The following is a 17,965-nucleotide window of genomic DNA, read 5'->3' as shown; positions in this document are numbered from 1 at the left end:
TTTCAGCCTCGGTTCCAAAGCAGCCAATCACCACTCACCTGTTGAGCCTTGCCGCCAGCCCATTGGGTGCAGGGGCCAGAGGGAGGTGGGAAAGAGGGCAGGGATATGCCCCTCCCATCTTCCCCTGCACCATGCAACCTGTGGGTTTCTGGAAAGTGTAGTCAGAAGGCACGGTGGTTCTGAAGTAGCCACAACTTTGCCAAATTTCAATCCCACAGGAGTCATGGGTCCCGGATTTTAGATACATTTAAGTTAGCCCATTTGAGGTGTCTTGGTTCAAAAATTGTTGCCCTATGATGCACCATTTCACCCAATTGAAGGTTACAAACAGACACAAGAGTTTTAGTAGTATATAGATAGATTCCATTGTACCATAATAGTGGCAGTGTGTAAGGTGAAGGGAATGCAAACTGAAGAAGAGTAGCACAAAACATTGGGATAGTTTTTGAGAAGATGCACCAATGCGGGTTTGAGAGTATTCAATAAGATGCTGTACTGGATATACAAGCTACTGTATGCAGCACTGTTGGATTTGGGAGAGTGATAGATAGCATCCCTAATTTTGTATGTTGGTGTATTCTTTGGGGATCCTACATAATGCATGTTTTGTAGCCCAAATAATAGAGATATTGAAAGCCCTGGAGTATATTCATAATTACATTCTGTCTTTTAATATTTCTCAACATAGTAACATACTTTGTTCAAGACCTGTAATTGCTTCTTTTGAAGTGCTATATGCATTTTCCTGAACCTCTACAAAGTGAAATGATTGGTTCTAGATGCTTCTTTTTATTAATTAGAAACAACATCTTGATTCTCCTAAAATGATTGGAAGCACACAAGATTTCTTTGCAGCTCCCTAAATAGTCGTAAAAATGATGATGTTTCAGAGACAAAAGAGAAACAAATACTGTTCAACACCAGAACAAACACTTCCTAAAATCAGTATGCAAGATTTCAGGTCCCCCATAACATCTGAAGAAGATCCAAAATCAGACTAAACCAACATTCTGTCTAGCACAATAAAAACAAAAGAAAACAAAACATTAAAATATAAATGATTGGGCATCTCGTACAGATACCATGTCATTGCCTTATACGGAAGCCGTCCACTAGTCCATCTATTTACAGAGTGTCTGATAGGAATTCTTCAGGATCTTTCCCAGCCCTACACAGAGAAAGCATCTGGAGAATATGCTGAACATTTGAATACTCAGAGAATATGTGGGGACTGTTTGTTGTAGAAAAGAATCTCAAGAAGATAAGGGAATAAATTGTGTTTAATTGCAATGATATGTGCTTGAGGTTGTAGCATTTTTGTATTTATATCAAAACCTGTGATAAAAATAAATTCATTTTACCACTTCCTTTTTCAATTATTCAGTGGTGTCAGAAAACCTTCCAGTCAAACATTTTATCTATCATTTCAATGAATGAAGAATGGGGAAAAATGAAAAACATGGGTAATTTGTAATTTCTTATGCTGTATGATAAAAATCCTCATTATAGGTTTCAGTTATAAAATTCTAAATACGGTTTTTCTTATTTAATTTTATGGCAGTAATTTTCTCAGTACCTCATGCCGTCATTTATATAAATAAGATTAAAGTCTACAAGACTTCTAGAATTTGGTCACTTACACACAAAGATTCTGCATTAGACTGAAGGCTGCTGTAGATGTCCATGTTCTTATAGCATAATTTTAGGCTGGGCGCTGAGGTGATTTATGTCCAGTTTAGTTGTGGTGAAAGGTGAAAGGTCCCCTGTGCAAGCACCGAGTCATGTCTGACCCTTTCAGGGGATGCTGCTTCCACGACGTTTCCTTGGCAGACTAGAGTGGGGTGGTTTGCCTTGCCTTCCCCAGTCGTCACCTTCCCCAGCAAGCTGGGTACTCATTTTACCAACCTCAGAAGGATGGAAGGCTGAGTCGACCTGAGCCGGCTACCCGAGAATCCAGCTTCCTCTGAGATTGAACTCGGGTCATGAGGAGAGTTTCGGGTGCAATACTGCCGCCTACCACTCTGCATCATACAAGGCTCAGTTTAGTTGTAACATAATTTCTTTTTTTGCCTCTGAGGCACTAAGAGCTCTGTGGGAAATGAAGGTGAAGGTTGGTTTTCTAATTCACAGAAACTTTTGTGTCACCAGTCTCCCACTGACTGAACTCAAGGCTGTTTGTGGTTTTTAAAGTCAACAACCAGTCTTAATCCTTCCATTCAGGTGCTAGCCAGGTCCACTGTAATAAATTCGAAGAAAGTTCTTCCTGATAGGTTCAGACACTAAGGGACTGAAAGGATAAACTTTGTCTGATCAGTCAATCACATCTGACCTATCTATCCAGATAAACAGGCAGGGATATCTGAAGCCTGCAAAACTGAATTTCTAATCAGTGAGTGCAAAATTCCTTCTCAGGTAGATTTCTGTCTATTGTCCTTTGTTCTCCTTGGATTTTTTCTCAGGGCTGGCTGAAGAGTCAGGTAAGACAAAAAGCTCCCACCCACAAAAATCTGGTTATAGATTAGGAAATTGTAGAGCAATCTAGGGAGCTGTGGAAACATTAGAATACTGATTTCATTTTATGGGCTATAGATTGAAGTACATGAGTGCTTTCTGTGTGTCTGCATTTGTCTCTTTGTGTTGTGGAAACAACGGAGTGAACTCAGCCTCTTCAGAAGTATTCATTCTCTTTTTGTTTTCTTTCAATTCACTTCCTGTTCTTTAACTTTATATACATAACATATACTTGGATATTTAATGAATCAATTTTTTTTTTATTCTGGAAAGGATTCTAGCCTGATATATGATATATATGATATATAATATATGATATATTTTATTTATTTATTTATCATATTTTTATCACCGCCCATCTCTGATATATGATATAAGATGCTGACTGGGGAAGATGGCCTCTTGCCTCCTCCTGAGTAAATCTGGGCACAGAAAGATTTCCTTGGGATAAAATGGCTGCTAGCAGCATTACCAAATAGGGCCTTATCAGTTGTGGAAGGGTTGAGGATTTAGAATTTGGGAGTCCGAGAGCCCAATCTACCAGCTCTCATGTGTGGAATATGTGCCCCCTTCCCTTCCCGTCCCATTACATTCCTCTTCTTAATTTTCTCTCTTGGTATAAGCAGTTTATGCTGAACTCTTGCCTACACCCCTGAGTGCAGCTTCTGAAGAAATCACCTGGCTGCTAAATTTTCATGTCAGCCTACCACCACTACTTCCAATAGGAATTTATATGCAGGAGGATTGATAATCAGTGCAGGGGTATTTTTCTATTTCATGGGTTGTCATAATTCAGGAACTGGGATGTCATTTTTTTTGCTTTCTTCTGTGTACTACTCTTGGCTGTGCAGAAGAAGCTCAACTCTTCCCTGCCTGCTCTCAATGTTCTAAGGTCACGGAAGTGCGAACTCTGTTTTTGTGTTGTGGAAATGGTTTTGTCTTGACCAAAATAATACAGACCCGAGAGAATTGGTCTGCAGAGATATTTATTTGATCAAGGGTCAAAACCAATCTCCTACAAAATGGGGGATTGAAAGACAAAGATACAGTAGAAAATTGTGCCTCTGTGGTAAAGTTATTAGGTGTTCCACCCTCAGCTATTTCATTAAATATAAAATCCATTCCAACAGTCTATTTAAGCATTCTCACTAGCTTGGTTATGCAAGTAGTATGCATACATATTCAGTCATATATAGTATATACTTTGGGACCTGATCAAGCCAGCTGCCACAGGTATGTTGAAAAGTTTAGAACAGTGTTTCTCAACCTTGGCAACTTTAAGCTGTGTGGACTTCAACTCCATGGCTGGCTGGGGAATTCTGGGAGTTGAAGCCCACACAGCTTAAAGTTGCTGAGGTTGAGAAACACTGGTTTAGAGTAAGTCGAGAAATTCACTTGAACCTGCACTACTCACTTAACGCAGTGAGGTTTAGCGTAGTGATCAAAGAAATTGCTTAATCTAAGGAGAAAGCTCTCTCTCCTCCACTCTAATGTAATATAAATATATCTGCCACAACACATATGTATAACCTTCATCATGCAGCAAGTATGTTTCTCAGAGCAGAAGAAAATATGTGTGGAGAACAATATAGCTTAAGAACTTGCTGCTTAGAACAGAAGACTCTTTCTCTGCCCCTCCTCTGTTTTCCCTCAGTTATTTCATTTTTGGCAGAAAAATATCTCTCACTGGTTGCATACTATTGCTTTTGCTTACTTGTCCTTGTGCCTCAGATATTTAAATGTCAGCTTTTGATGTGCCCTTTTCAGAAATGTGCTAGAGCCTGAATTGTACTTAATGAGCAGAAAGCATTTTCAGTTCAAACAATTTAAGCAATTATCATGAAAAAAGGAACTTTCAGAGCCAGTGGAATTCTTCCCATGAAAGAAACTTTGTGAGTAGCAGATGTGGGTCTACTCTAATTAGACAGGAAGATGCCATTCTTCCCAGCAGGAAATCTTGGTAAGAATCAAAAGGCCACCTTGTGCTGAGCTTATAAATGACTTTTCCCCTTTCAGGTACCAATATCTACTCAGCATAAATTTGGTCTATCAGATTTTACTAAAAGAAAAAAAGACACACATATTTGGAGAAATTATGCATCATATTTAATGAAGTCTCCACAATCTATTTCAATTTCTTTGAAGTGTCTATCAACCTTGTTGATACAATTTTAAAGAATTTGTATATTTTGTGATGTTATCTGAACATGTTAGTTTAAATCTTTGCACCAGATTTAAAAGTGCCAGTTTTTCATTTGAGAAAGAATCCATCTGGGGGCACGTGGAAACTCCTTATTTCTCTGTTGATAATTCCAGAGAAAGTGTTTTATTTAGAGAGAGATGTTTCATTATTATTTCTGCATAAATTGAGTTTGCATAAAATAGCAGTGCAATTCTTTGCACATTTAACTTAGAATAAAATTGAGATTTGCTTCCATTTAAACACACACAGAACTATGCGGCTTGTAAGGAAGGAGAAACGGAATGATCATTTTCAAATATTTATAAGGATATTACAGCCCCTCTCATACAGTATGTGTGTACAAACACACAGGCACACTGCCTTATATGAAGTTCCTCAATAAGATTTTGACTTTTTAAATTTATATTTATTTATTTAAATGCAGTGGACTCTGGGTGGCACACAAAACTAAAAAGACATAAAAACAGCTAAAAATATATATTTTTAAAAAATGATGACAAGGGATAGTCATCTTTATACCAGATTTTAATGTTCCCTTTTTGAGCACCTTAATTAGCTCACTATCCAGCTGTACTGATTCTCTTTATTTCAATTATGTTTTAGCTGACCAGAATGAAGCACCATCTTATAATCTTGCCAAGTTTTGTTTAATAGCCAGCAAGATTCAATAGGACCTCATTAATAAGTTTGACTTGATTAAACTTCCTTTAAGTTTAGTGATAACAATAAAGGTTAACCCTCTTGTTTATATATTTCTAGCTATATTTATGATGGTCTTTTCACTGAAGCCTTTGTGTTAAGAGTCTCACTGTTCAAAGTGGTTTACAAGAGCTAGGGAAGTTTCATTCATGCTGGCTGTGTTCAATTTATCGTTTATTCCATTTTGTTTTACTTATTTTATCTTTTATCTTATTTTAATACCATGTTTTATGTTACGTAAGGCTGGTCAGTGACCAAAATAAACTACTTTGACTTTAAAATTTAAGGAGATAAAATCCCCATATTGCAATAATAAGACTGCTTTCTCTCTACTGAACTGCGTTCCCTGCTTTTAAATATGGCCTTTGTTGGCCTTTCATAAGGCTTTGAAGACCTGGTTGTGTGCCCAGGCCTGGGATCCCAAGTGTGTTAAGGGCCCCATTTCTTGGTTATATTAACATCTACGGTTATGGTTTTTCTCGGCTGCTGTATATATTTATTTCTGTATTGCGTTTGTATTTAGTTTTAATTGATTTTATGATTGTTTGCCTCCCAGAGTCACTTGTTTGAGATGGGCAGCCATAGAAATTGAATGAGTGAATGAATGAATAAATAAATCATAAAAGTTTACTCCTTCCTTTAGTTTTAAGGATTTTACTGGGCCCAGTAAACGAAGCAGAAGAAGATAACTTTTGAACTTAGATTTCTACTTCCAAACTAGAGAGAGTTGCAACTGAAGCAGCCTATCCACCCCATAAAATTAATAAACAAGAATGACAAATATTCAAATTGTCCCAAAATTTGTGTCATTTTTGTTAATCTTGCGTTTTTTTTTCCCCACTGTCCTATTTAGGGTGATATTCAAAGATCAATGATCCGCATGGATTTTGGAGATGGTAGTGCTGTGTCATATGCCAATCTCAGCTCAACAGAAGATGGAATCAGGCACATCTATCAGAATGTTGGCATCTTCCGTGTAACTGCACATATCGAAAACAGCCTGGGGACTGACAGTGCAGTCCTGTACTTGCATGTAAATTGTATGTTATTACTGTTGGTATAAGAAATACTTTAAAGATGTATTTGTTTTTATTCAGATTAATTTGTGCTTTTGATAAAAACTGTTGATGGTACAGGTGTTAGGTTTTATCTTAAACAAAGATCTTTTGGAGAAGAACAAAGAATGAGAGAAGTGGATGGAAAGAAAAAGAACCAGAAAATAAGCAGGAGTAGCTTTAGGCTATGATTTAAGATGTTCTGATTTAGTGATTCATGTAACATCAGAAATATGATTTTGCATGTATTTGCATCCTGCTTCAGGCCCAGTGACGTAAACCAGGGCCAGTGGGGGAAGAATAGGAGGTCATTTGGCCAGGGCCTCAGGTTCAAAGAGGCCTCACATTTAAACATGGGCTTAGTTTTATTTTGTTTTAGTTTTTTTTACAATACTTTTCCTTTTCTTCTCTTTCTTTAATTTCACGTACTGTTGTTTTTGTTTCTATTAAAGTTGGAGGCTTGGAAACGTGGAAGAGGTTTAGGCCTGTCTGGTTATTTGAAAGGGTCTGCCAGCAACCTGAAATACTAGGACATTTGTCCAAGCCCACACATTCTGGCCAGATCTTTTACCATGATGATAAAGTGCTGAATCCACTTCCCTTGGCAGCACTTCCCTAGGATTATTGCTGCCTATGTCCTGCTCCTGAGAATGGATAAAAAATTTGTAGACACATATACATAAAATATATGTGTGTGAATATCTTGTTTCAGTTTTGAGATACAAACATTTTATTTCCAATATTGCTTGAAAAGAGAGAGAAAATAAAATTTATGGGTATTGATATGTTTAGACAATATGCCAAGTATTATATATAATTTACAAAACAGTTTGGTTAAGTAGAATAAATCAAGATGTCAGGATAATTTTGTTAAGCTGAAACATAAAAGATCAAACAGCAAGTTCTTCAGAGTTAGTATCTGATAATTGATTAATTGATTGATTAATATCAAATTGTTTCAACTCCTAGCAACCACATAGATAGATTTTCTCCATGATACTAACCTGGTCTTTCAGGTCTTCCAATGTTGCATTCATCATCACTGTAACTGAGTCCATCCACCTTGCTGCTGTTTGTCCTCTTCTTCTTTTTCTTTCCACTTTTCCCAAAATCAGAGCCTTTTCCAGAGAACTAGGTCTTTGCATAATGTGTCCGAAGTAGGATAATTTCAGTGTGATCATTTGTACCTCAAATGAGATCTCTGGGTTGATTTGTTCGATGATCCATTGGTTTGTTTGTTGTTTTGGCTGTCCATGGTATTCTCAAGACTCCACTCAAACACCAGAGTTCAAAGGTGTCAATGCTCCTCCTATCCTGCTTCTTCAACATCCAACTTGAACTTTGGAAAAAAAATATGATAGAAAAGTCTCAGGAAGACCTTGGTGTAATTTTAGTAAAGGTAAAGGTAAAGGTAAAGGTTTCCCTTGACATTAAGTCCAGTCGTGTCTGACTCTAGGGGGCGGTGCTCATCTCCGTTTCAAAGCCGAAGAGCCGGCGTTTGTCTGTAGACACTTCTGTGGTCATGTGGCCGGCATGACTTAAACGGAACGCCGTTACCTGCCCACTGAAGCAGTACCTATTAATCTACTCACACTGGCGTGTTTTCGAACTGCTAGGTTGGCAGGAGCTGGGACTAGCAACGGGAGCTCACCCTGTCATGCGGATTCGAACCGCCGACCTTCTGATTGGCAAGCTCAGCAGCTCAGCGGTTTAACCTGCAGCACCACTGCATCCCACGGTGTAATTTTAGAAAAGTTAAAAATGTAATTTCAAAATTAAATATTTTTTTTTCTTTCATGATCCATATTGTTATATGTGGTGGAGAAAACTAGAAATGTGTTGGAGAGAACATTCATTTCACAAGGTATTCTTTCCCCCCTCTGCTGCTGCCTGTGTTTTAATCAGGGACTTTCCTTTGTTTCTCCATAACTACCTGTTAATTCACTTCTTTACTTTCCTCCTATTTTTCATGAGCACTGATGGTGAGCAGGAGGGGGCCCCTATCCAGGGGGGAAAACACATGCGTAGTAGTGAGGAGTTGAACAGCCATTCAAAGAGACACAGAACAGACCCACCTTGGCTTTTGGGGTTTATCTGTCTGGGCTTTCCCATGCTTCTTCAGTTTGTTAGCATTTTCTGTCTAACGTAGCAGTAATAAAACACTAGAGACCTATTCCTTGTCTCAGTGTGGTTCCTGACTGTTAGGACATCAATCCTAACAAACTCCTACTCCCATTGAAAGAGGGAGGAACAAAGAAAAAAAAAAAGGACATTTGGGAAAATGTCTTTGGAAAACCAGGAAATTCGGCAAGCCATCCAACAACTGGCAGCAGCATTGCAACAACATCAACAACAAGTAGATCTCCAGATCAACACATTACAAGCAGCCATGCTACAGCAGTTACAACAACCAGCTCCGATTAACCCACAACCGGTGCCAGCAGCAGCAGCAGCAGCTCCGCCAGTAGTCTTGAGATGCCAGGGCAGTCTACCATAGAAGTTTGGAGGAGAAGCAGGACAGTTGAGAACCTTTCTCACACAGTGCACAATGTTTTTCAACAGCAGACCGGCAGAGTTCCCAACAGACCAAACCAGAGTCACCTTCATTTTAAGTCTGCTAAAGGGCCCAGCAGCCAAATGGGCTATTCCCATGGTGGAGAACAACAACCCAATTCTCAATGACTACCAGAATTTTCTGGCAGGGTTCTGAGCACAATTTGATGACCCCATCAGAGAGGTCACTGCCAGCCGGGAAATTCGGAAGCTCAAGCAAGGCAACAAGGGTGGGAATTTACATTGCTGATTTCAAGCTGTTAGCAGGAGATCTGGACTGGAATATGAGTGCCTTGAAAGACCAATTCAAACAGGGGCTGAATGAGGAAATTAAAAATGAATTAGTGCGCCAGGGAACACCAGCTACCTTAGAAGGTTTATATCAGCTGTCTGTGGTCATAGATGCCAGGCTAGAAGAGCTCAGACAGATGCAGCCGGGGAGAGGCAGGGGCTTCAGAGCGCTTCCAGAATTTCCAGCTCTCTCTGCAGCATCTCTCTACTCAGGACCAGAGGAGCCGATGCAGATCAGGGTAAGCAGGAGGCTTACTTCCGAGGCTGAGAGACAGAGGGGCACATGGTGAGAGCTTGCCCAGTGAGAAGCCAAGCAAATTCCGTAAGAGCCCCAGGGCAAGCAGCAGAACCAAGAGCCGCCTCCGCCTCTACTTCCAACCAGGGAAACTCTGTCAGTCTCCCTCCACAGAGCTCAGCAGGGAGACCATCAATCAATTAAGAAGGGCTCATTCCGATGATTCCAGGCAATCCTTTTACTACTTACCAGTCATAATGCACGTAAACCCAGAGCACCAGGTCAAGCTAGAGGCTCTCGTGGATTCCAGAGCTTCCACCAATTTTATTGATGTACAGACTGCACAAGACCTGAACATCCCGACCATGGAATTGCCACGTCCCATAGAAGTTGAGACCATTGACAGCCAGCCCCTCAAGGCAGGACCGATTCGAAGTTTCACAGAACCTTTGCAACTAACAACAGGAGACCACACTGAGTGGATCCAACTTTATGTTACTGAATCACTTAATGTGCCTATAGTCCTGGGCACACCTTGGCTGAAGATCCACAACCCATTGTTTGACTGGACTACGGGAGCAATCTCCTTCCCAGCTAAGGAATGCCAGCACCACAAGATTCAAGCCGCTCTTCTCTCTCCAGCAACCAACACAGTCACTGAAGTGGGAGGGGGGCAGTTGCCAGCCAAGTATGCAGATTTCGCAGACATTTTCAGCGAACAAGAGGCCACAGCACTACCCCCCCATATGGACCGTGATTGCACTATTGAGTTGATACCAGGAGCCAAGATTCCAGCAAGGAAACAATATCCCATGTCCCCCAAGGAGCTAGCCACCTTAAAAGATTACTTGGATTCTAATCTCCAAAATGGTTTCATCTGACCATCTACTTCCCCAGCATCTGCTCCTACGTTCTTCGTACCAAAGAAACCTGACCCGTTGGCACCGGCAGCTCAGGAGGCACCCATGAGAGTGGTGTGTGATTTCAGGTCCCTCAATAAGCTCATAGTCAAGGAAAATTACCCACTCCCCCTAATATCTGATCTGCTGGATCGCTTACAGAAAGCACACATTTTTACTAGGTTGGACCTTAGGAATGTGTACAATCTGATCCGGATGAAAGAGGGGCATGAATATCTGACTGCCTTCAATACCAGGTTTGGTAAATTTGAGTACCTTGTTTTGCCCTTTGGCTTGACAAACGCAGGAGCCGTATTTTCCCGATTTATGAATCAAATTTTCTCTGATTTATAGATAAGTATCTGGTCATTTATCTAGATGACATATTAATATTCTCTGAGGATACTACAACTCATGTAACCCATGTACGTAATGTCTTACAAAGACAGAGAGAGAACAAGCTGTTTGCCAAGCTAGAGAAGTGTGCCTTTGATTTAATTGAATTACATTTCCTGGGCTATAGAATATCAACAGAAGGCATATCTATGGATCCTTCAAAGGTCCAGGCAATTCTCTCTTGGCAACCCTCCTGCAATGTGAAAGATGTACAGAAATTCCTAGGATTTGCCAATTTTTATGGAAAATTTATAAATAAATTTAGTGACCTTTTCACTAAAATGGCGTATTTTATTCCTTGCAAGGGCCTCTCATCTGCGCAAGCCACAGCGCCATTGTTTATGGACCATATTTTTCAGTATAGAGGCTTGATAAATCACTTGGTGAGTGACAGAGGCCCTCAGTTCACTTCCAGGTTCTGGAGGGCCCTTTTCCAGTCATTAGGGGTCCAGATCCACCTATCTTCATCGCATCATCCTGCTAGTAATGGGCAAGCTGAGAAAATTAACCAATGGTTACAGCAATATCTCAGGTGTTACACCACTTATCAGCAAGACAATTGGCCAGCCCTGCTCCCTATGGCAGAATTTACTTATAACAACACTGTGTAATCCTCTACCAAGATGTCTCCTTTCCAAGCACTCTACGGGGTTAACCCTTGGGTGTTGCCCACCTCCTCCCAGCAGGGAACTGTTCCAGCCACGGCTGATTTTCTTAAAGAGCAACAAGCCGCACAGAAGTTGTTAAAGGAGCAGCTGAACAGGGCAAAGAGTGCTTACAAGAGAGCTGCAGATGCTCACAGACAAGAGGGGCCAGCGATTTCTGTAGGAGACAAAGTGTGGCTCTCTATCAAGTTTTTGACCTCTACCAGGCCTTCCAAGAAGTTGGACTCTAAGTTTGTGGGCCCTTTCACTGTGGTATAGCAGATAAATCTAGTGGCTTATAATTTACAGCTACCAGCATCCATGAAAGTCCATCCAGTGTTTCACAGAGCCTTGCTAGCCAAAGACCCTCCCCCAAGTGCCTTACGGTCGCAAATGCCCCCCCCCCTTCCAGTAATTGTGAAGGGAGGAGGAATACGAAGTCAAGGAGATTCTGGACTCTAGGAGGAGGGGAAAGGGCATCCAATATTTAATACACTGGAAAGGGTACGCTGAGGAAGAGTGCATGTGGGAAAATGCCAGAGATGTGCATGCACCAGTGCTGGTTCAACAATTCCATCAGCTTTTCCCTCACAAACCCAACCCTCGCACTGTACCAGTGATTCCTCACTTGACTGAGCAAGCAGAGGAATCCCAAGCAGAGGAGTTCATAAGTTGGCAACCTCCACCCCCGCCAGAGGCTCTGAGGCCAGAGCGAGAGGAGAGTCTTCCATCCCCTAACCTTACCCCCCCCCCACACACACACATAATTGTTAGCTGAGTAGAATGAGGTATAGGCACTTGATGTGAGATAGAGAAAGAGAACAGCAAAAAGAGTGTATCAGTGGGGCGCAGTGGAAAGTGTATAGGAAGGAAAATGGGAACCATGCTGTACTGGATTATGAATGCATTAAAAGCCTACAACATTAAACACAAATGCAATGAAGTTGTTTTAGGTTGATATCACTGAAAACCTCTTAGATATGTGAGAAAAGGCAGGAAATGCGTTTGACATTTTTATACAAAGTTCTCCTTCCCTACTGTAAATTAATTGATGATTTGGGAAGAAACTAAGAAGCCAGGAAATTTTGAACCCAGTAAAATAAACCCATGGAATATCCTAGACATACCTTTTTTCCCCAATTCCATCTCTTGATATTGAAATTGCTGGGTATAGCTTCATATAAGCAAGAGGCAGACACTTGATACTGAATTTCTCTCCTCCATCACTGGAATTTTCTTTCTGACCTCAAGGAAATCTTTATGGTCCTGTAGTCCCTGTGATATTCTCACCAAGTCCATGCAATTGCAGTCATTGTATTTATCTATATAATTTATCCAGGTTTTTTAGTACTGCACTGCCAAAACAATCTACAGCTAAACAGTTATATAAAACAATTATATTAAAATCAATATTTAAAAAGCAATTCCAATCAATATTTAAATAGCAACAATGAAAACATAGTTTTAAGTCTTTCTTACTTGTTCATTCCCATTTTATGTATATGCTAGTTGAACACTCCAAAATTAATTGCAAATGGAGAGAGGATAATATCCCAAATAACCATGATGGGCCTCTGGTAACACAGAGCCAAGAAGTCTGCTGCTGTTTGCTAAGGAACGCCTTTGCCATTGTGCCCCACTTTATATGCAAGTTAACAAGGCTACTTGATTGAATACCTTTTTGTTTATGCAGGCCATGACCTGAAGCAGAAATGTCATTGTCTGTGTCATTCCCATCTTGTAACAGGATTGCAGCCATGTAATTGATCTGTGTGTTTCAACACCATATAATTTATTACATTCTTTGTCAGATCTTAAACTGCATAGGATGTGATGTTTTCCTCGATGTCTTGAGGATTAAATTTATAAACAGTGTTTGTAGCTGTAGATCTCAGGCTGAGTATGGAAATGCAGCTGTAGCTGCTAGAATTACGGATTTTTTCTTCTGGGATGGGAAAGTTAGGGAGTTTATTTTACCTAGAGAAGCTAATACTATATTTGCATGATAGTGGGGTATATCATGCAGTGAATCCACACTAAAACTAAAATTGCTACAGTATAATAAGATGTTGGTGATATTGCCTCCAAGATCTCATGCAATTTCACATAAGGATACTGAAATCTCATGTGAGAATACCAGATCCTTGTGAGATTTCAATATTCTTGACTTGTATTTTGGGAAATCTCATCTAAGAACACTAATGTTAAAAGATTCGTCAGTCACATGAAATTTAGGCCATTTTAATTATTTTATATGTATTGTTTGTTATTATTATTCAACCTGAATCAATTCACCAGAGGATGAGGGCTTCTTCATTGAAGGTTATAGACTGTCCAATACAGTAGACAGATTTGTTTTGATTTCCCATTCTCTGCCTGAGAGATAGCCACTGGTCCAAAGTCATTCTACCACATCCATGCCTAATGAAGGACTAGAACCTGGGTCTCCCCACCAGACTAAAACCTTCTCTATTGGACGTTTTAGGGAAATAAATAAAGCACTTTTGCCATTGTTGCATATTCTCCAACTTTGGTTTCCCAATCTAGTACCATTGGCAAAGTGTCTCTTTACCATTGTTGTGCCAGATTGTCCTTGTGGCTCTTAACATATTGATGATCTTAATAGATTGTGGTGCTTCTTGTTTATATATTCAGGAACAATTCCTTATAAAAATATTTGAGGTTTCAGTTCAAATTTTATTTTAGAATTTTTTTTTGTACAATGCTATTTATTTCTTTCCAATATTTTTGAGGGGTTTTTTTTACATAACAACTGCATATGATACAAAGTTGCTTTTTTATGGTGACATTTCCAACATTTTTTTGTTGTTATATACTTTATCTATTTTGTAATTATTGGTGGAGCTATGCACCATCTGTAAAACATTTTATACCAATTTTCTCATCTTATATTGATGATTTTGTTTTGCTGATTTTTTTTCCCTATAACTCTTCCCATGGTTATATCCTTTTGTTTGTTTGTTTGTTTTCAGATTTTGTATCCACTTTATCGAGAGCCAGACTGGTGTAGTGGTTAAGAAATCAAGCTAGAAACTGGGAGACTGTGAGTTCTAGTCCTGCCTTAGGCACAAAGCCAGCTGGGTGAACTTGGGCCAGTCACTTTTTCTCAGCCCTAGGAAGGAGGCAAGGGCAAACCACTTTTGAAAAACTTTGTCAAGAAGACTGCAGGGACTTGTCCAGGCAGTCTCTGAGAATCAGACACAATTGAATGGATAAAAAAAAAATCTGCTTTATCATACAAACTTTTACTTGCTTTTTCTCCATGTCATATTTTAATAACAGATTAAATGCCTAATCTAACACCTTAACAACTACACCCCACTGGCTCCATCATATGTGTCTCTGTGTTTCTAAGGACAGAAAGAAAATTCCAGTGATACAGAATACAAATCCAACACACTAGCAATCTTTGCTTTAAAGTTATTAGAAGAGTGAAACATGCATTTTAGGAAGCAGTTAAGGAAAGGTTAATGATAGATAAAATAGAATAACCATTTCAAAAGAATTATTGTGGTATTTTAATATAATTAAGATGACCATACAAATATGGGAATCTATAACAAATGAGCAGACTTTATGAAGATACTTCAACTAATCAAACCAATGGCTTCTCTACTGACAGCTGAAGTATTTTCATATCACCTAGCATTTATTTTTTTATGGAAATATACCTTTCTCCTACATAACTACAGCCCTCATACTTTTCAACAGAGTATCTAGAACAAAGGTTCTTAATTTGACCCAATTACCATTTCTAGTCTCAAATAATAAAATTACCTCTCCCCAACAAAAAAAAACAGACACTGTTGTTTTACCCAAGCACACTGGCAACAGCAGTTTCAAACTGGATCTTCAACTCACAAATAAGCAATTACAAATAGCTACATTACTCCAGGATATGCCCAATCCCTTAGCTTAATTACCCCCAGTTTAGAACATAGAGGGTTTGGGATTTCCAGCATATGTCTTTCACAGAACTAATTAATCCTTGTAGATGAAAACCTTTTTAATTCAAAGAGACAAAGGATTGTCCAACTCTTGTTGGATAGTTATGCATTGCTAGCTATGTCATGCAAACAGTAGTATAACACCATCTGCTGTTCCAAAACTGCATTTTTAAATTTGTCTTTTTATCTTGATTGCAGTAGTTAATCAGAACTACCTGCTTCAGTGATTTTTTTCCTAAATCAATATCAAAAACAGCAGAACCTTCAATGAAGAATATATGCTTTATTCTTCAGATTAGGTTTTTGAATCAGCACCGCAAGAGGTTCAGTACATACCAGCCTGCTTTCAGAATTAAAAGGCAACATTTGTTTAGCATTTCCTGTGAATTTAAAGAAAAGTGTTGCACAATAACCAATATAAAAAAATAATTTGATTATTTAAACAAACTTTTATATACATACCTGATTTTATTGAAAATAATACCATTTTTATATCTCCATACATCAACAATATTGGGAATTTATGCCCCAAATGAAGGAATAAAATATCCATTAAATCAAAGAAAACCTTTGATAGTTTGCCTGGTGTATTTTTAATATTTTTCTCAGAAGTTCTATCTTTTTGTGGGGAAAGCACCCCATTCCAATCTCCCAAGAGACACCAATTTTCATGTGGAAACTCCAATAGTTTATCCACAAGTCCTTTATAAAATGCTGTTTTATCTTCGTTTGGAGCATAAATTCCCAATATCAATGTTTTAGCCCCTTGTAGAATAACTTCCAGTCCAGCGTAACTGCCATAGTCATCAGTCAATGTAAGTTTTGGATATAGTTGAGAATTTATATACAGAACAACTCCATCTCTATTTTTCATTCCTACTGAAATAAATTCTTCACCCAATTTTTTGTGATTCAAATATTTTTTGAATCTATAACTCTTCCCATGGTTTTTGAATCTATAACTCTTCCCATTTTCCTAATACGTGTTTCTTCTAAGCAAATAACATTTTAACATTTTCAAATAATGATTTTTGTTCTCTTTTGAGGAGCATTTGTTTTATTTATATTCTATGTTAAGCATTTATAATATAATTATAATAGTTATGCCAAGATTTTAGAAAAATCAATACCTGTAGTGCCCAACGTGGTAGCATCTTCAGTGTCCTGCTCTATCTGATGTGACATTTATTTAATCACATCTGTCATTGTCACTTCCATTTGCATTTCCTCCATTTTTTATTTGAATTTTCCCAAGAAATCTCTTGCTTGCACAGAGTTCAGTCTGAACCTCTGCTGTGTAAAAGTAAAAATCAACCTTCCAACTTATCCCATCTAAATAGAATCATTTTTTCTGTTTTAATTTGTCAGGAAAAACAAAAACAAACCTTTTCTCTTGCACAGTATTCTAACTAGAATTTCCATAAGTACAATTATATCTGTACTATCAATCCTCAATCTAGTATTAATATGCTGGTGCAAAATTTAATCTCTAGTCTTCTTCCTAACAAAATCGTCCTGTTCAGACTATGAGACAGCCAGGCAGGATTACTTAAAACACTTTTATTTCAATCAACTATTTACAATAATAAAGTCCTCAATAAGTAGCAACACAATCAGTCAGGTCCACCCAGGCAGAGGAGGAAAACTAGGCAAGACTGCAGGATCAGGATCCGATGAAGACTGAGGCAACACAGCTAGGCAGAACTTGGCTAGACCCCTCAATGAAGCAGCAAGACCTGGGGAGGCAAATGCATGTGGCAAGAAGGAGACTAGAGATGCTGGGCTTGATCTTGGCACGGAGGCTGGGCAAGGCTTGACTGGATCTTCAAGGCAGGACTTGATTCTGGAGGCGATGTGGGACTCGACTGACACAGCAAGGCAAGAGGTGGAACTTGGAGTGATACTGGGCTGGACTGGAGCAGCGAGGCAAGGCTTGGATCTGAAAACAAGGCAGGACTTGACTGAAATGGAAAAATGAGGCAAGGAGCTGGACTTGGAGCTAGGCTGGACTGGAACAGCAAAACGACTTGGAAGCAGAGGCTAGACTAGATGTGACTGAGGCAGCGAGACTAGACTGAAAACTGGAAGCAAGGCTGGGCTGGAGTGACAAGACAAGACCTGGAGCTGGAACTCTGGCTGGATGTGACTGGATCTGCACAATGAGGCTTGATGCCAAAGGCAGGATTGCACTTGGATGAAGCAACGAGGCGAGGCTGGGAGCTGAAAGCTAGGCTGAGATCTGATGGACCAGCGAGGCTGGACTCAATTGGAGTGACTTGTGAAGGAAGCAGTGCCACAACGTCAGAAGAAGCTGGCTCTGATTTCACAATGGCTACAGATGAAGCTTCTGACTCTGGTAAGAACTCATCTGCTGAAATGAGCTCAAAGGATCAGTTGTCTCCGGCAGCTCGCTCAATGTGCACTTGCCTTTTAATGCATTCCTTTCCACACCTTTTCTCTTCTGCAGCCAGTCGGGCTGTCTTCTGATTCACGCACTTCTCAGCTCTCTGG

The 17,965-nt window shown here is 39.4% G+C and overlaps 1 protein-coding gene across 1 annotated transcript in view; it reads left to right on the top strand.

Annotated features, from left to right (window-relative positions):
- SORCS1 (sortilin related VPS10 domain containing receptor 1) overlaps nt 1-17,965 on the top strand; it is a 438,448-nt gene that overhangs the window by 394,408 nt on the left and 26,075 nt on the right. The window contains exon 19 of the mRNA XM_063307130.1: nt 6,267-6,453. Coding sequence (XP_063163200.1) covers nt 6,267-6,453 — 187 coding nt within the window. The remainder of the gene's footprint in view (nt 1-6,266; nt 6,454-17,965) is intronic.

The sequence above is a fragment of the Candoia aspera genome, chromosome 6, assembly GCF_035149785.1.
Source record: "Candoia aspera isolate rCanAsp1 chromosome 6, rCanAsp1.hap2, whole genome shotgun sequence".
NCBI classification, from domain to species: Eukaryota; Metazoa; Chordata; class Lepidosauria; order Squamata; family Boidae; genus Candoia; species Candoia aspera.
The sequence above is the reverse complement of the archived record's forward strand: the minus strand, read 5'-3'. Positions and strand labels throughout refer to the sequence as shown.